This window comes from Egretta garzetta, unplaced genomic scaffold (assembly GCF_000687185.1).
Source record: "Egretta garzetta isolate BGI_Z169 unplaced genomic scaffold, ASM68718v1 scaffold98, whole genome shotgun sequence".
In the NCBI taxonomy this organism is placed as follows: domain Eukaryota; kingdom Metazoa; phylum Chordata; class Aves; order Pelecaniformes; family Ardeidae; genus Egretta; species Egretta garzetta.
In genome coordinates, this window is record NW_009260611.1 from 351,455 (window position 1) to 373,536 (window position 22,082).

The following is a 22,082-nucleotide window of genomic DNA, read 5'->3' on the forward strand; positions in this document are numbered from 1 at the left end:
AATGCCAAGATTTCACAATTTTTCGCCTACCTTAAAGAAAATGAGTAATAGAGAAACCCATGCACCAGGAAACAAATGAGCAGAACTAGTGAACTAAGGTCTATCAAGCAGGGTTCAAGATCACTTGGGCTGGATGACAGTTGATATATTTGCACTACAGTTCATCTGTTTTCTTATCTGGGAAAGTGTTCTATAATAAATCATAATTTATTGCATGTTTTGCAACCTCGTCACAGGGCACACCTAAGATTTTTGCTTCAGTAATAAATTCCACCCTTCTGTGTACAGGAATTCACTTGACAATCTGGACATAGCTAAAATATTTTAGTATTTTCTAACGTCAGTGGCTTTGATCTAGCACCAACAACTCATCTGCTTTACACAACATCACATTTACTTTCTTCTAAATTTAATTATGCTTAAAAACTAACACAAGATTTTGAAGTAATTCTCCAGTGACAATCACCAGTGAGCAAAAAAACCCAAGGCTGTTGGACAAGGACCCCTATTCCCAACCCATAATTGCTTCTCATCCCCTCTTTTTGCTTGCCTTTTTCCCCTTTGGGAGTGTTTATCTCTGAATAGGAACAAAACAAGAGAATGTTGTGATCAACCTCAGCAATATTTCTTGGTGTACACAGCTAAATTGCTCACAAGGCTGGTCATACGTTCCTGCATATTATCTGTAAAAGACAGCAGGAACAAAACATTAGAACAGCCCTAAGCCTTCCACATTATCATATACAGCAACCAATTGGCAAACTCCAGGCAAATATTTATGAAGATGAATGGTTACTGCCAGGGTGCTTCAAATGTTTCTGATTAGTTTTTAATTAGTGATTGATCAAAAAATAGGTAGAGAATAACCAAATCATTACAGCTTTAAGTTCAACATAGTATGACGCACCATTTGTATGAAGTATGACATATTAAAATTGCATCTCAGTATGCCACTAAGTAAAAGGCTTTCTAGCATTACGGTGGCATGCTTGTTTTCCTTTTTAAAACTACACTGTTCAGCGTGAAAGGGAATTAATTTTATGATATAAGCGGAAAGCTTCCAAAAATAATTGCTGCTTTGCTATTAAGTTCACCATATTGGTCTACTCTGAATATACCTGGACAGACGCTTGAGATAGGTCTGTTTATTTTCCTCATATGAAACTCTTATAAACACAAGGAACAAACCACGGCCTTTAAAATACTTAAACCACCATATTTCTTTGCTAACAAATGCTATGTCTGTTTGCAGTTACAAGAAAACCTTAAATCCCAAGTAATATGACTTGAGGATAATTGCTTACCATTGTGCTTATGCTACTGGCCAAAGAACCCACAACTATGATGGTTAAAAAATTGTTTAGGAGTTTACAACTGCCTGAAAGGAGGCTGTAGCGAGGTGCGGGTCGGCCTCTTCTCCCTGGTAATGGGCGACAGGATGAGGGGAAATGGTTTGAAGTTGCAACAGGGCAGGTTTAGGTTAGACATTACGAAAAATTTCTTCACAGAAACGGTTGTCAGGCACTGGAATGGACTACCCAGGGAAGTGGTGGAGTCCCCATCCCTGGAGGTATTTGAAAGACGGGTAGACGAGGTGCTTAGGGACATGGTTTAGTGGTGGGATGGCAGTGTTAGGCTGATGGTTGGACTTGATGATCTTAAAGGTCTTTTCCAACCTAAACGATTCTATGATTCTATGATTAGATTCAAATATTAACATTTTTCTATGAATTGTCTATGATGCTGTTGTTGTAAGCCTGACCTCAATTTGAAACGCTAAATATGCATTAGTGCAAAGATTTTTTTTGTTCACGTGTTTTTTTCTTGTAATTTTTCCCTTTCTGTTTCTTACTCATATTAGCAAAGTAACTGAAATTAATTTGGTTGCATTACAAATAAATCTTACCCGCATACTACTTCATTAAAAATCTGCACATGTATTATTATAGTTGGAGTAACCAATTAATATGTATGAAGTGCTAAGACTGAAAAACACTTATTTCTCTAACCTTGCTTTCACAGACAACCATCTGAAACCCACACCTTCAAAACTGAAAATTTCAGTATTCACTGCCTTTCAGTGTTTCAGGCTGGAAAACTCAAAAGAAAATCCCTTCTAGGTTTTCAACTTAATGACCTAAATTTTGAAGGGGAAAGAACTCTTTCCGTTGGCCATATATTAAAAAAAAAAAAGTTATTTTGAGAGCCACCATGACTCTCAAGGTCATAAAGTCCTTCTAAGGATTTCTATTCAGCTTTGTATAATATTAGAAGCTGTGTGTCAGCAGTGAAGCCATGTATCCTGATCACCTATAGATGTTTGGCAGACACAAGAAAACTTCTGTCATTACAGATTCTTGTGTCCTGTTCTTTGACCACTTGCAGCTCAGTAAACTCTGTTCTGCCCCAGTTCTTCCACAGGCTTGAATCAAAGTGTGTTCAGGTCTCCTTCTTCCTCCCTGTCTCTCAAGCTTTTCCACAGTACCTTGAATTCCCTTCTGTATTTCCTGTTCAATACCCCCAAGTCACTCGGGACATTCGCTGCTACCTGGGCAGAACATGCCAGGCTATGAATGGCTTTTGCTAGACAACATGCTCCCCAGGTCAGTATGTGCAGACTGCAGCAAACAATGATTAAAGTTATAATTTCCCCCTCTTTTCCTCAGCAGATGTTATAACAGAGTATTTGTCATCTGAGTGACAATCCTCTCTGAAATTTGGAGAACTTAACCTTTCTAAAGCAAAAAATTATTGGGAAAGCTGTAAAAGCCAATTTTTTTGAGAGAAAAAACATACATAATTTTAAAAAAATACTGTAAAATGGAAATTACAGAAAATGATACAAAGATAGATAAAAGAAGCTTAAGGAATGGGGCAGAGCTAATGAGGCCAGAAAACCAGGAGGAAAGGAGGACAACCTATGCACTTTTTATTTGTGTATTTGTCCTATCTTCTCAGAAAGTATGCTTTTAAAAGTACTTTTTTAAAAACATGCATACAATTTGGTTTGTTCTTAACTACGTTTCATATAAACCAGAGGAGATTTGAAACCAGAAACTTGCAGCTGAGTTCAATGCTTCATTACACTCATTCAAGTCACACCCGTCACTGCCTCTTCTAAGAAAAAAGGTGACAGAGTACTTACTGGTGAAGTGGATAGACAGATAACGGGGCCAGGAAAGGTATGAACACTATTATATTACAGTTCTACTATTTTCTGTGGTATGTAAGTAATTGAGGAACTGCATACTGATCAGACATGCAAAATATGCAGAGACGTAATGTCATCGTCAAGTCACCAGATTTCTAAATCATCAGCCTCGCTTCACTGGTGTAAAGGGTGGTGGCGGTGCCTGTGAAAATCCATACGCACAACATTTATAAATTGGCTTCTGCTGATTTATGTCAGATTAGGGGTCTTATCCCAGTGATTTGCAAATTACATCTTTAAGGGGACCTGCAAGTTTCTTTTCTTTCACAAATACATTGGTGAGAAAACAACTTACGTTCAACTTGATCAAACATTACTGAGAACAAGAAATCTCTTGGTGTCATGTAATATTCTCCTTCGTATTCCAAAGATGCAAAATGCATGAAGCGATGCTTCCGAAGAGACAGTCTTTCGTCCCTTTCCACATTAATGACATCTTCCTTCTGAAACAGAAAAAAAATCCATGCAGAAAGATGGTTGCATCTGTAGACCAATGCTGTAATTACAAAGAATCCTATACCTAGATCTTGATTAACCTCAATATTTTGTGGGGAGCCTCAAGAGACTACCAGGAATTAAAGCTTTTATGGCATGGTCTTAATGAATGACCTGCTTATATGACATTCAAAGTATTTTTTGGCTTTACTGAGAGTATGCCTTAACAACACAGATGAGCCAAATTAATGGCTTGCTGTCACCAAAGGTTGCCCTTGCTTCCCACTCCCCTGCTCTTGGCCATATGGTCTTGCACCTCCTCATTTGCCAGCTCTGCTACTTGTTGGACTCTTGCTGAGCCAAATTCATCTCACTTAACCCAACAAAAAACCAAATAGACCAGACAGCAGATAGTATTTTTCCAGGTTAGTGACTGGCTCAGCAAAGGTTGAAATGTGCTCTGCATCTATGCAAATGATCCACTCCTGAAGTCAATTATCAAGTTGTGGAACACTTCCTAAGATGGGAGAATAATGATGTTCTAGTTTAAGTATGGGCCTGTCTTTCAGAGAAGTTAGAAAAACGGGAAAAGCATGCAAGGTAACAGGCACCCAGTTTCACAGGAGGTTGTTACGAAAATTGGGAACGTGCAGAGATATTTGCAAATAGCGTAGTAATGGGGCACCTGTGTGTCCACACATCCAGGGAGAGGGCAAGCAAGAATGGGACTCTGTGAACGACGTAAAAGCTGTGATCAGATTTCTGACACTTTAATTTTAACTTGCTATTCCTCCAGGATGGGGACTGCTGATTCAGTCTCCTCTGCTGAGTTTGAACAATTGCAGAATCAAGCACTAGCAGTTAATTTCCTCCACCCAGCTGACAACATGCCAGGACTACGGTAAGAAGTGGTAAAGACCGCAGGGGACCTAGCTGATACGATACAAGCTGTTTTGAGATGATAGCTTCTAGCTCTCAGACAGGGCTCTGAAGTTAAGATAAAAAAACATTAGGTTTAGCGTCAGGCTTATGAGGTAGAGGAAAGAGATGGAGGACTGATATTGATACAGGCAGCTCAAATAATGGGACACAGTGTGGTCCAAGAGTAACGAACAACTCCTTCAAAGTGAAGCATTCTGGGAACAGGATGGTGGACCTTAAGCTGCCGCCAATAACCAGCCCACTGAAGAAAGCATGAAAAAACAGTTAAGTGGACAACGAGGTATCAGAGAAGAGGACGGAACATTTCAGCTTTGTGTCATTAAGTTTGCTTTTTCTCTACCCACCATGGTCCCCAACTGGATATGAGCACCACATGGTTGTACAATTTGGGGATCTCAAGACAAGGGGTACAACTGGCAAACTTATATAGCCATAGCCTGGATACAATTATTACCATCATATATCTATTATACTTAATTACAGTTCTAAAGAGAAGGCTGCAACTTGCCATTTAATCCCACACCTTGCACCTCTGTGTTAGCATTAAGCACTTAGAATGCCTCACTGAATGATGCAATCACCTCATTACAGTCAATTTTTCCCCGTGTAGTGTGTTTGCTTCCCTCAAACCTCAGGTTTCAATGAAGGCAGGGGGAAGGCGACAAACAACAAAAAACCAAAATACTCATAATTTAGAATTAAAACACTCATATTCTGATATGCAAGGAGAATGAGGGCTACTTGTAAGTATCTGAAGCCAAGGTTTGCTTTCTTTTACGGCTATCACGGCTTTAAGCTTCTTACATAGTATGGAGCTTCATCATGGCCTACAACACAAGCTTACAACACTGCTGCTGTTCTGTGATTCAGATCTGTACGTTCTGGAAAACACTGTTTAAAACCACATCTGATGTAATGAGAACTTCAGCTTTATTCATTTTAAAACTTTGGGGGCAAGTGACTCTCTAATTGCTTAGTTAACAAGATCCAACAAATGTTGCAGATATCAAATGAATAGTTCATAGTTGCTCAGTACTAACATGCAGCATTCTTATTAAAACCATCTCCTTCTCATCGTAACATGAGCAATTTTTGCCCAACGGCAAATTTAAAAATGGAAAATTGCTTCACAGTTGTCCTTTAACTAAAATTGTGGAATGAAAAGCAATCTTTCTGCAAAAATATAAAATAAAAAAGTTTAGACAAGAAGTCAAGAGCTAATCCTACAAAGTCTTCAAACCAACTGGATTTTCAAGTTTCTTAAGTCTTGCAGTATTTGTCTGAATTCTGTCTAAAGCTAAACTTGTTTCTGATATCAAAGCACTAAATTTCAGCAATCCACAACTTTAACTGAAATAGACAGGTACAAGTTTATATATGAACTCTGCAGAGTGCCTTGTATTTAGAAGAGAATGTATTCCCATCAGAATTACACTAACGTGCGACTACAGATTCAGTGAGCCCCTTTCTTTTCATGAAACTAGCATCCCTGATTTGCAAAACAGCCTTGAGAACATGGGTTGTTTCTTATGAAAGTCAGCTTCAAATACTAGCACAAATGAGATAAGCAAACCTTACAGGATGAAATGCATCAGCTGTGCCATCTCCTACCTTTGTTTCCAAAGCTTTTGCAAAATTCCTGATGTCCTGTCACTGTATGAGAAGCTCAGCATCTGCTAAAAGCACTGTGACCCCTCTGGACACCAGCATGAGCTCAGCACGAGCTACGCTAGAGCTCAGCTGCTCACGTGTAACTGCTCACTACTTCTGAACAGCATGTGGCCCTCAGACTGAAAATTCATGGCACTCCAATAAGTGTAGAACAATTTATACCAGCTACAGAGCTGACCTGCCATCTTTATGATGACGGATATCCCTCCATGTCTTCGTATGGTCACCGTGACAGCCTCTACAGCATAATCCAAGTACGTTAATGTTAAAGGAAAAAAGACTGTGCAATGATCAGGAGTGCAGAAGTGTAACATGAAAGCAAAATGTTTGCAATTATCTTGTATCCCATTATTTTGAACTTTAATTTATGGAAGAGCATAAGGCAGATCTCAGTGAAAGTCTGGGAGAGAAACATGTACAGACAAAATAAAGAGCCTATCAAAACATTTCAAAAACGATGAATAAGTTTTTCCCCCCCTCAACAGTTATGAGAATAAAGAAATTTCTCCAGGTGGCTCTGCAATCTGCACAAAAAATAATTTTAAAGTTTTTATTAAGATCCTTTTTACTACAGAACATATGGAAGCTGAGGGAACTGGGCTTTTTCAACCTGGAGAAGAGAAAGCTTCAGGGGAACATAATAGTAACCTGCCAGTGCCTACGCAGAAGTTATCAAGATGACTGAGCTGGGCTCTCTGCTGGAGCTTTGTACAGCTACACCACCAGCACCTCCATGAAGTGTGGTTAATCCAGGCCCCCTTTATAACAAGAATGCGAGAATGCCAGCTCTGGAGCACAATTACGGGGACTTTCTCTAGCTGTCGGGACAGACAGTTCAGAAGATGCAGGGAAGGATAGAGCACCACAAAAAAATAATTGACCTTCCTTCCCACCGAACGTGTCTGCATGATTTTATTGTATGGAGACTGAAACTCCGGGCAAATGTACTGGAGGGTGGAAGCTCAGAGGAGAAGAGGTGGCGGCAGGGGTGTTACACACTTCAGCCAGAAGAGAAAGTGGAGATTTTTGCTGTCCAGAGTGAAGGCATTTAGCATCAGTGGCCACATACTCAAACAGCACACCATGATGATGCAAGGCCTTTTAGTCGCCATCTTTCTCACATTTTCCAAACCCAACAATAATACTGTTCAAATTGGTTTAATACCAATTAAGAACTTAAATCTGCTGCATTTGGCATCAGACACTAGACATTCACAATCAAGTTGTAACGGCATCAAAAAAGTGATGACTCTTCAGGTGCAAACCATATAATTTATCATTTGACAAAAAAAATCAATACAATTATTTCTGCAATTTTAATTGAATTGAATGTAGCTGGATGTTTGCCCTTTAAAGATCAGTACTGATGGTCTTACTCTTGCTTTTCTTAATTTCTTCCTTAAACGTACTGCCAGCATTTAATTAAGCTTTGAGTGACATCTTTCTCCTACTTTGGTCATCACACTTCCGCTAGCCACACTGCCAACTACCCCCCTCATACTGCCTCAGTTCTCCGTTTCGCTACACAAACCCACTCTCATAATCTAAGTAAACAATATGAGCGTAACAGTTTACTATGATTATTCTCCAAATCAAAATAACCCTTTCAGAAGGTGTTTTGTAGCATAGTTACCAACCTCTTTGCTTTAACGATATCACTTCTTTCCACCAAATTGTTTGCTGTTTCTGGACTACTATTGCCAGTGATCAAGTTATTCCTGAAACTATGGTTTAGTACAGTCCCTAATCCTGATCAAAAGGTCCAGATCTACTGTCTCAGAAAAGGCGACACGGGCATCCTGAAGCAGGTACAGGCCATGCCACGTGGCTAAGTGTAAAATACAGACAAGTCTACAACAGCAGCTTACATGCTCTTTTAAAAGCTGTATCCCCCTCCTTCACCGTTGTTCTCTTCACCAACATGTATCTCTCCGTGTCTTCAGCAAGCAGGGATGCCGGACCCACCAAAGACAGCTGGTAAAGGACGGAGATACATGGGAAGAAGTAAAGCGCTATAGATTTTTGAAAAAAAGATTAGAAGCATAACTCTCATTTGCCCTGAGAAGGGATAAGTGACTGAATAACTGTTCTAATCACTATTCCAAATGCCTAACCAAAGGTTGAATAAAAATTATGTTTTGAAGAAAAGGCTGATTCAATCACTTAAGATTGATCTTCTTTTAAAGTACCAATCTAAAGCATGCACAGGGGACCAAGCTCTCTCTCAACAATTCAGTATCCTTCCCACTTCAATTAAGTTCTGACTAATTTCCAAGTACTTTTTCCTGAGTCATCCAAGAAGTCCTCCAGATAAAAAAGATTTGACATTCCTGACATTTCTAAAAACACTGTCAAAGCTCATTTTGCTCATAAAAATGCATGTTCAGGGCAAAAAGCAGAGTTTTCCTCTTTAATTCTATTCCACAAAATGAGTTTCAAGTAAAGACAGGTATACTGTAGGAAACAATTATGTATTTAAGGCTGGACTTCAGATATTAAGGTATCTGTAATCTAACACCTCAGCAGTTTCCAACAGTGCAAACTCAAAGCAAGCAGGACACAAAAATTCAAATTTACTGAGAGGCAACGGGTGAGAAGAATCTATTACTACTGCTTGCACGAGATTCTTGTAAGCATAATTTAAAATGACTCTGAGATTGACTTGGGCTTATTTTTGTCTTTAACAGTGCCATGTAATAAGAAATCAAACCAGAAAGAGCTATGCTGCATTAACGTTGCGGCTCGGGCTGAAATTCCATCCTTAACTTGTTCTATTGTGTGTGGGTACAGCCGGGGCTTCAAACGCTGGGTGTTCCCACATGCTCCACAGCACCCTCGCACAACGGAGTGAATTAAGAATGAAGTTTCAGCTTTAACTTGGAATTTAGCTGCCTTTGTGGTTTTATGTCAAGCCTCCAATGCCAATTTGAGCATGTCCATGGTAAAGCTATGACAGTTGATGGTAAATTAGAATTGTATGACACAAAAAGGGCTCTAGAAGGGTGCAAGTGTTTTCCTCTGCAGCCGATACGGCCAAGGATCAGCAGCTGACCAGCCACTGGCGTCTGCAAGCATTACCAAAGACTATGTGCAAATGCATACGGTTTCCTTCTTGGCTTCCTGCACTGAGAAATGCCTAAAGGCAACAACATTACTTCTTACAATTAATTTTCAGATTGATGTTATGAATCTGTTTATCAGTCTCTTAATTTAGGATGCTAATAAAGAATTAAAGGTGTTCCATCTTTGGCTTTGATTTTTTTTTTGTATGAAAAATAGCAAGCTTAAGTCAAGTAAAAACCTAATATTTATTGTATCTTTGAAATTTTCTAAAAAAAAAAAAATAATTAAATAAAAATGGAAGATTACATAACTAAAACCTCGATAACCCTTACCTGTGATTTTTGTAACACTGCTGATCACTGTGATGGGATTTTTGTAACATTGCTAAGCAAATTCTGCATCTGTTCAAAATGTAAGTACTTGTGTACAAACTCAAATATTTGCAGCTGATGATGAGTCAGAGATGATTTAAAGTAAGTATATACACTTATCTCTCTCTTAAATTTAAAATTACGTCTTCCACTTCCTTTCATTTTACTTCTTCTCCCTTTGCACAGAATTTGGTGGTTTGATGTGCCTGCACCTTTTTTATGTTTTCTATCGTACTTTTTTCTGCTTATAAAATAGCCTACATTTTCCAGTTAATTTTTCCCAACATAATTTTTACTTCTTCACTCTCCTCCTTTCCATATAATTTACTTATTTTCCCTCTTTGTTTCCTTTCATTGCCTTTCTTTCCTCCATCATCTATACATTTTCTTCCACTTTCCCCTTCCAATGGAAAACACATTAAGCTATAAAACTTTTTTTTCCCCCTCCTCTGAAGAGGATCAAGGTTTTTTTTTTTCTTCCCTGATCTGGAAGAGTTAACTTGCACCACTCATTTTACCTGCTATAAGGGTAACTAAACCAATGGGTGTAATTAAAATCCCACTGGTGCCAGCAGGCTCTCTGGGAGCCTTAGGTTCGGATCCATTAATTCACACTAGATCTACAGCTGGATTTAGCAACTTTATATCAAATTTCTGTAAGACTGATGAAAACTTTGCCGTTGTGTCATTACTGTATCTCAATCTCAATTCAATCCAATTTGAAATTATCAAAATAACAGAAATGTAACTTAACCTCAAACCCTGCTGCTCACGTTGACATACCCAGCATGCAAGCTGAATGCACAGAGGGTAATGTTTGGAGCTCAAGGTTTGAAAGTTTCATATGATGCAATAATTTATAGATGAAAAAGGATTTTGACAAGAAATCCATGATAGAAATGTGTAACTTACAGAAATCTCAAGACTGTAATATTTAAGAAAGCTTTTATAAGTACGTACATAAGTAGTTTGTGCTTTTGCAATAAAGAATGTGAGCTATGCATTAGGCAGCGTCTCAATCAAATGCATCAGTTACCAAAACAAACATCAAGCTGAAGACGTAAGATTAGAAGCAAAATGTTCTTATGAAGTGAATTGATCTGTACTACTTTTTTCAACGTTCTATTTTTTGACCTTGCAAATCAACATGCAAGCCTGGACATAAAGTAAGCCAGGGAAGAAGGGGAAGAAAAATACTGATTTCTGTTTGGAAGTTCCAAGTATTTGAATGAGTGTTTAGCAATGTGAAACTAAATAAACAACTATGTTACTAAAAGCTCTAACAGCCTTGAAATCCCTAAATACGAAACAGACAAAAGATTAAAATACCTTCTCAGGAGCTACTTCTGAGACAGAGAACAGACTGCTAAAAGAAGGACAAGTGGAGAATGAGAATGCAAAAGCCCTGGGCCTGGCTACTCTTAACACTGCTGAATATAAATACTCCAAAATTAGATGAAGCCCTTTCTATGCACTAACAGGTGCCACTCCCCTTCTTTCTTTCAAATAGCTACTCAGACAACTCCGCTGTGCTCGTACTAATTAGTGACAGTTACGTTTGAAGCAGCAGCTGAAGAGTTTATTTGCATCTAAGCCCCTGACATTTTTGGTTTTACTTTTTCTCTCCCGCTCTTCGTATTTCACTGAGTTCAGGCTAAACTGGTGCACACAGAGCAGGTCTTCCACTGTTACTAGAACCCATACCAAATGGAGAATTAACCCAAATATAAAGATAATACAGAAAACAGTCTCAGTTTGTAAGGGTTTTTAATTTCACTATTCAATTCTAGAAATTTCAGCCCCAGCAGAGCTTGCTTTTAAACATCAACTTAATAAGAAGTTGGAAACTCACACATTTCCACTATAAGAATATAACGAAGGCAGATAAGGTGCCCAAGCTCTAACAAGCCAGAGAACCAGTTCATTTAACAAACCATACATTTACACCTCAACTTGCAAGTTATCACACCGCCCTGCTTACACATTCCCCTACCAAGGCTGACACACGGCTCGAACACACTGGTGCCGAAGTATTAAACACGTACAGAGCGGTGGGGGGACCACATAGACACCTCAAAGGCAACGTGCCCAGGAAACACGTTCATACAGCTTTCTCGGAAAGCTCATCACACTGCTATTGTATCTGACAGTCAGTGGATTTAAGTGAAAAACGTGTTGCACTTACTTCTCACTGATCTTTTTTTCAGTCAATCACTGCACATTAAAGTGCAGTTAAAATGTGGAGACACGAATACATTTATCTTTAAAGGTAAGAAGAGCTAGATATTTTTGGAAGATGCTATGTGCAAATGCATAATCAACACATGGACCTTAACTATTTGCATCTAAAATACTGTATCTTTATTCCTCCCACCCCCTTCTCAATTCAAATGATGTATGGAGCGTCTCTCAGCACACCTTCTCAGGCAGAGCTGGGAGAGGGGCTCTAAGCCATCTGAACTTTTTGCCTACCCAGGGCTTGAAGATCTTTTGGGCTTTTCAAGTTAATAGAAGTTTACCTCTTACATGTGCTCGTGCTGTAGAAGGAAACCATATGCCTTGTTCAAATAGCTTCTTGCTTTGTTTGGGTAACTCTGATAGTAGGTCTACGTGATCTGTTCTGAAATACGTCAAGACATGATCCATTTATTACATGGCGGTTCAGTTGAACTCCACGCCCTTCAAAACGGAACTATGTATGTCTGAGTTTGAGAAGGACAACTTCAAACTGTGGGAATTTTTGCAGTCCAACTCATGCCAACTGCACAGTGCTACGCATTTACCTGATGCTTTACAGCTTTAGGAGTGTTTTACACTATCGTCATAGTGTGTGGTCCTATAACAACTGTACAGGCAGGGAAAAAAAAAAAAAGAGTTAACAGCTTTAATAGTTGGTAGTTGAATACTAGACCAGTTTTCGTTCTGAACCAGAAGACAAACGAATTCTGGACTCCTTGCTTTTAAGTAAGAAATTAAAAGAGAAAATAAACTGTTTGAAGGTAGATGTAATAGGCTGACCTAAGCATAAGGACTTCAGAGAATGCATATCCAAAATCAAGACTGGGAGAAGATGATAAAAAGGGAAGATGACTTTCCAGTAGGTAAAGTAAGCAGTACAGGTTCAAAGAAAATTAGAGATGAAAAGCTGAGGATAAGGGAGCTAGATTTGATGCAGCGGTATGTAAGATGACAGGCAGGAGTTACATAATAAAACCCTAAAGTGGCTCATTTTCAATAATTTTTCTTGGTAATTAAATAGATGTATTGTGTTAGCATTTAATGGTTGTGCAGATTTAAGTATATCCATGCCATGTAAGAATCAAAGAGACTAGAAAGAAGATGGCTACCATCATCTGTATAAAGGCTGAGCAAGAAGTGGTAAATATAATGGAATGGGAATTAAGATAGTAGGGAGTTAGTGATAATGGGAGGAGAAAAGTTTTAAAAAAAACCCCCAACAAATAAGAGTACCAGAAATCTACCAGAATTCGTCCTATAAACTTCTTAAAACAACTTCAGAGTGCTTGTGTCAATGCTTACATACACTTCCAATAGTTCTGTACACCCGACTTCCAATGATGTGCCAAAAGTATTCCCAAAAAGGCATTATGCCGGCACAGTATTTTACAATGTATGCGTGCTTCAAGGAAACACTGTGAAAGAAACTGCATCCCTGCCGTCAGAGAAGACTGTCGCTCGCATGTTTTCAAAACACGTTTCAGAATACCAATCTTGTTTAAGCGCTATTGTTAACATGTTTGCACATCCAAAATGTTTTAAACAGTGGCTGAATGCACCGTGCCTTCCACAAAAGGCAATGTAGAACAGCCTTAGATTCCTGTATCGCTCACTGAAACACGCCATGTGCCAAATATAATTACGCATTAAAATGCGAATCCTGATAATTTTTAATCCAGGTACTTTGGACTTGCCCTGCCAGGGAATTTTCATCACAACACTGGGACTGCATTACAAGAAATACACCCTGTGTTGTGGTTGCCGACCAGGCTAATGCAGCACTAATCAAAACCAACCACGCAGTGGCAGAACCTATGGACTTACAACTGCTTCTCAACCAAGGACAAGAACCCCCAGAGCAGAAATATCCTGTGATTTCAAATTCCTGGACTAAGAACTATGTTTTTGTATAGAAGAGTAAATACAACTCAAACCAAACCAAACAGGATGCCTACATAAGGCTTAAAAATGCTTACATTATACTATCAGAGAATGGAAAAAAAATGACAATCTTAAATATGCAAGCATCATATATGCTAGCTGTCATCGGTCTCTGTAAATGAGTGCTTCTATTTAGTCAGCCTGCAAATACTTCAAAAGAAACTTGTATGAATATCAAATTTCAGTGTCTCCCTTTTTGAAGGCTTTGACATAAAGAAAACTCAGATAGTTCAAAAATGCAGTGAATCTTGGAAGAAAGTTCTGTTGGCTGGTACTCAGCTGAGACAGGAGCCCTGAATTTATTCTTCATGGAAAGAGAGATCTCCTTGGTCACAAGATCTACAAGGTGGTGGCTCTTGTTTTAATCCACAGATGTATTTAACAGTATCACAGGTCACTGTACATCATACCAGTGTATATACCAGTTGGTGTACATACCAATTGTACACTGGTATGATGGCGTTACACAGCGAAGCTGCATAAAAACACTTACCAGTAAAGGAATTAGGAATTTTACAGTTTGTGGTTTGTAGCTATTTTTTTTTAATAAAAAAATACCCCAAATCAAAACACAACAAAAGAGAAGAGGGCATGCAGCTACACAAGTGCTTGCTATAAATATTCTGAAATTAAAAAGATTCACAGTTTAAAGAGCCCAAATAGTAGACAATACTCACAAAATATTATTCCCTTCAGAACAAATGTATAACAATCCTAGATGTGACAGACTGTTAGAAAGATGGGAAAACTGTGTTCAGAAAGAGTAAGAATTCCCCTCCGTGATAATGTGAACATTACAGAACTCAATACACTACTGCTTCCCCAGAAGCTTGAAAATTTCCTGGGGGAAAAAAAAACCAAACGTGTTTCCTAAGCTTTTCTCCAGCCCTTTTATAACAAAATTTTCCAAGTTAAAGACACATGCAAATGGCAAAAAGAAATGAGAGAATTAAAAAAAAAAAAAAAAAAAAAAAAAAAAAAAAGCCAGATATGCTCCAGGTTCTTCTGCATAAGCAACCAAACCTAAAACAAAATAGATACTTAGCTGAATCTGTCACACTCTTTACTTTACAAAAAGTCTATCAGATTTTAAACGCCATTTATTACCTATGTTACACCAAGATGTTTTCTCAGTTCTCAGAGAGCCTGATACTTAAGAAGGTGCCATAAGTGATGGGGAGCTAACTGATTAGGTTGCCATAGAAAGAGACTACCATACCACCACCAAACCTCCCAAAGCATTCAACAGCACCTGGGATGTGTGAAATTCTTCACTTTTAAATACAGTGAACTAACACTATTAGATAAAACTTCCACAGAGATAAATTAATCAGACAATAACAACATGTAAAAGAAAGAAAACAGAATCTCTTTAAAGCCTTCCTTTCTTTCGTTTTCTTTTTATTTATTAAAGGTTTAGTCACGTAAGATGAAAAACAGCTAACAAGTTCAGCTCTTCAGAAGAGGGGTCAGAGTTATGCTCAGAGGATTTAGCAGATCCCAGGAGGGACCCGAAACAAACATCCATATGTCCTGTAAGATTAATCCAACAATAACAACAAAGTCATTGCAACCACCAGAAATGTTTATACTGTAATTAAGTTGTAAAATTATATTTATTTCTCCATAAAGCTGCTGACTTAACTTCCAAACAAATGATTTGTTTTCTGTAGGAGTCAATGATCTTGTGACAATGTTATGTGTAAAACTTGCATGTCTTAAAACATACTATATTTACCAATGACCAAGAGTATTTTTCCTAGTCCTGCTTATTTTTTTAAACTTTCTACCTATGTCAAATTTTTCTTCTAAAGCATTTTCATCTGACACAGAGATTACACATGGGAAGACTGGATGAAGAGAGACAGCTAAGTAGGCTGCATGATGCATGGTTCTGCTGTGCCACTCATTGCCCAGAAAAACAGAAACCACAGTGAAAATTTTATCTAAATTCAGATATTCTCATCTTCTGGTTGAGGATTTTCATCAACATCCTTTTCCAAAACAAAACACTCACAATAAACTCAAAATACTCCAAACAAGAATTCAGAAATCTAGAATTCTGCTTATTCAAATAGACATACTTACTTTGAACCAAGCATGCATTATTTAACTCGAAGATTTGTGTAGCATTTTAAGTTTTCAATGGACTGTAAAACTCATCATACCCAAAACTGGTAAGAATTATCTTCAAAGTTCCAGCAGTTTGCTGTGTAGAACAGAACTTTTAAAATCAGTTTTTGACAGCCTCTAACAAAAAATCCACAGAAAATGGAACAGATGAGAAAAAGTTAAGGGTACCACCAGCAGGTAACAGAAGCTTGCATTCATTAGTTTATACACACACTTAAGCTGCAAAAAGAAAATGTCTTACTACCTCTAAACTGGGCATCAAGGAGATGATTGTCCAGGACATTAGATTTACATCAGAGAAATTAAAAAAAAATCCCTTTTACATTCAGTCGTTTCAATAACAGCTATCTGAAAGTTGAAATTACCTCAATATGAAACACTGTGAATAAGGTAACACTGACAACTATTTATTTTAATTGGAGCCATTGTAGAGTATAAAACCAGTGTATTCCTGATTACAGCAGAGTTGTAACAACTCTTCATTTTTTACTAGTGTTTATAAATTCCATCCTCTAATTTTGAACTTTCCTTCTATAATGAAAGTTCAAGCATGTTTTCTCAATCCTCCCTTCAAAGCCCATCACTGCTGCACCTTCAGCGAGACTGCAAGGTCACAATGCAGCACTACTGCAGCGTCTGAATCTAGGAAAAACCTGTACCTGGTAGGTCATCCATTTTCCTGTGCTACATTCCTCTGTTCTGGAGATAAAGTTGTTTTCAGTCATCCTGGCTGCACCTTAAATGGCTTTTGTAGAGGCTGTAGTACCATTTAAGCAGGTCATCAAGCATCTGCTGATTTTCTTTTTCAAGACCTCAGTGGTTATCAGTATTCTTCCATTTATCAAAGCTGCCATATACTTGGAAGCAGACTGTTAGCACAAACATTACATTTCTTTGGGAGGTCCAGAACTCCATCCAATGCAATTCTCTCTTCTCCTCCTCTTCAAAGTTTTTAAGATTATCTTTATCTCAGACTTTTGTGAATTTTTTTAACTACAGAATTTAATTCAAGAGGGACAAAACTGCATAAAACTCAGATTGAGTTAAGTTAATGCTATATTCCTACTCTAATGCTAGAGTCCAACCTCTTATAATAAAAAATAATTTCTCAGACATCCTAAGACCTCAGGCATGCCTACATTTTTTGAAGACTGCTTATTTGTAAATGTTTACAGTAGTAACCAAAAATACTGCAAGTTAGTTTTCCCCTGCTCTGCTTGAGAAGATTCACTAGCCAGCCCTACAATTTCACCACTTCGAAGTACAAATAGATTACTTTATTTCTAGCTAGTACTAACCATCATCCTTGAAAAACAGATTCATTCTGGATCTGTAGCTGGACACCTATTCTAACACGTATTAAGTAAAAGAACATATTGAATCTTCCACTGATCTGTTATAAAAAGTCTTATAAAATTTATCGCTGGGAATAACTCACACAGCCAATGAAGACAGAAGGTTTACCATATCATACTAATTCAAGACACTGCTGAAATTCTCCACAATATCTTTTCAGGGAGAATGACTTTCATGTCCTAATTCACCATTTGCCACAAAATTTCAGGTTGACAGACAGAGAAAGAGCCCAGAACAAGTTAAAAGCAAAGACCAGGACAGCTGGACCAGCCATAAAAATGCAGAACTGGCTTTATTTTAAAAATAGGGATATTATGCATTTATCTATAGCATCTGACATAGTAATGCCATTTCTTTTTTACAATACTAAAATGTGACAATGCAATTAGTATGTTATTAGCAACACCACCAAACAGTTCTTCAGATCCAACTCTGACCTTTGTTAATTGGCTTATTACTAAGAGAGGAATTAATTTTGGACAGACAGAATAGCTTAGCTGAAGGTTTTACAATGTAACTCACTTCAAATAAGTTTATTTCTCTGTGCCACTCTTTTCCATGTTTTCCCAACCATCTCCTTACTGGAAAGAAATAAAGAAGGGAGATGAGGCTAACTGGTGCTCAATCTCACGTTGCACAACAGATTCGGCTTTCTAAGATATAAAATAGGATGCCAAACATTCCTCCATTAAGATCTTCGATAAATACAGTCTCAGTTTGCAGAGAAAGTTGAGACAAATATCAGCAAACACCAGGCTCTTGAGAGCAACTGTCAGAGATGCTCATTCTGTTAAGTCTGTTGGTCTGCGACTTTTGCAAGGCAACTGAATGGAGGAAGGAAGGAAAAAGAGGACAATATGCCTAGTCATGTCATGTCATGTCATGTCATGTCATGTCATGTCATGTCATGTCATGTCATGTCATGTCCCCACCACCACCCCATTCTCTGCCCACCTAAGGCTTCTGCTTCTTGATGACAGAAGATCACAGGTGCCGCTTATTTGTCAAGAGTAGGAAGATGCTATTTATTCTGCAACCACCAAACCTGAAAACAGTTCCAGGGAGAAAAAAAAATTAGCACTTAAGTCAGTAGTAGTGAGATGGGTAGAAACCAGTTACAGAGTTGCTCTCACTGTGCTTAGGAAACACCTCGTTCATTCTGAATGAGGATGGAAGAGAAATGCAGGTTGCTCAGGTCTGTATCTAGGGCATGGTCTCAGCCAAGCTCAAACTCACCCTGCCAGCACCTGCATTTAGGCAGGTGACCTCTGGGGAAGATCTGCAAGGAAGAACAGGGCCCCAGGGTACCCCTCACTGCAAACAGACATACGGGGTTGCATAAAGTCCATAGCTAGCTTGGATGTCATCATGTCTTAAGATTTTATTGCTCATGAAAATTAGAGTGAAAATAGAAGTCAGTACAAATAAAACCAGTTGGGAAACTCAGTAATATTTAGATTTTTTAATGGGGAAATCTTTGGAGGATATATATGACATTAAAGCTTATTCTATTATAAAATATTCATTTAAAGTAGTTACACAGACTCCCTGCTTCTAACTGCAGAAAGTTAGCACCCCTTTGTCCAAGGCTCTGTAGTCTTCCACAGCCTTGACTTGCCAGTCGGGATATTTCAATTTTGTGACCTGTTAGCAGATTTCAAAAGCACTTCTGTTCAGAAAAACAAATATATTCGCACATATACAGTAGGACTTAAGCTCACGCTCAGAGCTGAACTCATGCATATGTCTAGCCCTATCTTGAAAGTATTTGGAAAACCTTTAAATGTCTTCCTGAATTTGGTCAGAGATGGTCTCAGAAGAATGGAGGAATGACTGCGCTGGGTCAGACCAAAGGTCCACCTTATTCAATATCCTTTCTCCTTCCTGATGGTCTGTGGCTGCAAGGTTTGAGCATCTGAATGAGTCAGATGTTTTACTTAAAATCTAATACCAGTGTGTCTGCATCAATTCAAGTATTGGCCATAAGCAAATGCTTAGGAAGGAATAAAAATATTCTCTCAGTATTAATCTATTTTGAGCTCAGGGACATCCTGAGCTGGATGTGGTTTCTGGGTATTTAACAATCCTTGGTTATATCACTTTCTGGCACCTACCCAACATCTCCTTGAGTCCATGCAAAGTTTTAGTGACTTTAATGACTTTTGGCATGGAGTTTCACACATCTATTGCCTATTGTGAAGAATTGCACAATGGATAATGGACCCTGGGAATGTCAAGTTCATGTCAAATTATATGCTAGTTTTGTGACTGAGGCAAACTTAAATATAGTTGATTATTTCTCTCTCCAGGATAGATGTTTAACACACATAAGTTTTTCAGCCTCACAGTAGAGGTGAAAAAAACCTCCATAAGTACAGTTTCCATATCACTTCACAAACTGTACTAAATAATAAGATGATATCACCACAATCTTTTTCATTAATGACCTATCCAGGGACATAAAACTTTACTTCTAGGAGAAAATGCTATTTCTTTATTCCACTAACCAGTCCTTTAAAAATTCTCTTTTACAGGCCACCTCTTAAGTCCTTTCTTATCCATTTTAATAAACATTACTTAATAGCTCTGCACACTGCCAAAATCCATTGTCTTAAGCTGTAAATCGATAGCTGGAAAAAAATGCCTGAACTTTAAGCTGAATAAAAGCATTGTGCTTGCTATATATTTTGTTTTCTGCAAAACTGCAGCTGCACGCTTCAAATTAAACTATACTTGGTTTTACTCAAAACTGATCTATTTTCTCACACTTCATTGATCTCATTGATCCAGCTAGAGCAGTTTTATGATTGCCAAACCGTTTTTAAAGTAACATCTGAAGCTTTTCAGACCCAAGTCTAATGATTATATATGCCACTCTTCTCCAGCTCTTGGAAATAATCTTTAGTGACGTTGCTTTCAGAAGTGGGTCAAAAGCATTGTGGTTGAAAACCAGGTTTTCTTGTATTTAATTATTCAAGATTAACATTTTAAAAGCTATCTTTGATTTGGATCTGTTCCTGAATTCAACCACTAATTGGGAGGGCTGTTAATAACAGAATACATTTTTGGTATCTACGGTATCTAAACCACACAGAGGAGACTGCTTCTTCCCACTGATTCCAGAGTGACTTAAAGACCAAGTTCCTCAGGTATCTAAAGGTATGTAAATGCAGATGAGTAAAGTAGTATGAATCTCCCACACAGTACCAGTTTACTATAAACTTCTGCAAGACTCTGACTACACTCTGGGGTATGAGGACACACTCACCAGGGGAACTTGACCTAAAGAAGCAGTTCTAATTCAGCACTGTGCCCACAACGGCATGAACAGAATAACACATTCCCAGAAGGGCTCATCTTCATATAGGAAATTCTTGTTGGCCAGAGATGTTTTAAAATGTAGTTAGAGTAGTGCAAAACAGCATGGATATGGCTGTTTGGATAGACCTTCCTCAGGACTAAGCAGGGAAGAGGCAGAGCTTGCTGCCTCTTGGTCATCAAGCTTGCTGAAAGCAAGGACCCATCTGCAACGACACGGAAGACAGAGGAGATCTGTGTACAAATATCTTTGTTTTGTCTCCCCTAGCTGCTTGAATTTTCTCTGTTTAAATTTCTATCTTTTATTCAAATAAATGTCAGTTTGCTCATTTTGTGGAGCCTCCTGTAGGAGATGTTGCAGACTGTTCCTTCTCTGATCATGGTTGACTTGCTCTCCCATCATTACATACCATTAAAGATACTGAGTAATTAAAAAAAGGTACCACTGTTTTGACTTTGCTTCTGGCAAGTCACAAAGCTTTTAATTACTTGCTTTAAAGTGATTCTACCTGTATTTAGAAACCCATATTGTAAAAGTTGCTAATTTAAAAAATGAGAGGAAAAAAATGTAATAAGAATTTGGTTTGTATTAACTTTATCCTCAATCCTGAAATCAAACATTTGTATATATGAAGCTACTGTAAATAAAATCTCATTGCTGAGACTGTCTTAATTTGCAGCACCAAGTTTTTCCCATCAACAAACTAATATGCTGACAGTTCCTGGTTAGATGACTAAAAGCACATTTCTGACATGGCAGAGGAAAAACGCTGGGAAGCAAACCGTTCAGTCTATGGGAAAGTCATAGAATCATAGAATCGTTCAGGTTGGAAAAGACCTTTAAGATCATCAGGTCCAACCGCTCACCTAACCCTGCCATTCCACCCCTAAACCATGTCCCTAAGCACCTCATCTCCCCGTCTTTTAAATACCTCCAGGGATGGGGACTCGACCACTTCCCTGGGCAGCCTGTTCCAATGCTTAACAACCCTTTCATTGAAAAATTTTCCTAATGTCCAACCTAAACCTCCCCTGATGCAACTTGAGGCCCTCTCTTTTTGTCCTAAAAGTCAAAATCAGCTTTTTACTGCAAAAGTGACACCTTGCTTATGATATAGATGACGTCACAAAGAATCTTTTTCATGACACATACAAAGTCTGTGTTAGCATTAAGTACAGAAAGGCAATATATTTGGGTTATCTTTGAGGACTACACTGGCAGTTTAGGAGCCATCACATAAATGCCCTAAGCCCTGTTCTAACCAATATTTTTATGAGTGACTTGGATGATAGAAACAGAAAGGAAAATAAAATAGAGAATAGTAAGTATGTCTAGAAACCATGATCTATGAGGAAAAGCTGAAGACAGGCCTTTATATTGCGGATAGCAAGACTGCTGTTTA

At 38.2% G+C, this 22,082-nt stretch overlaps 1 protein-coding gene across 5 annotated transcripts in view; it reads right to left on the reverse strand.

The window, feature by feature from the left end:
- Positions 1-22,082, reverse strand: part of MICU2 (mitochondrial calcium uptake 2) — a 106,778-nt gene that overhangs the window by 57,731 nt on the left and 26,965 nt on the right. For 3 of the 5 annotated variants that reach the window (XM_035900416.1, XM_035900413.1, XM_035900418.1), the window contains exon 2: positions 3,507-3,654. In XM_035900416.1, the coding sequence (XP_035756309.1) occupies positions 3,507-3,594 (88 nt within the window). In that variant the 5' untranslated portion in view covers positions 3,595-3,654. Of the gene's footprint in view, positions 1-3,506; positions 3,655-12,212; positions 12,312-22,082 lie in introns of those variants that run through there. The other 2 variants (XM_035900415.1, XM_035900414.1) reach the window with 2 other exon arrangements.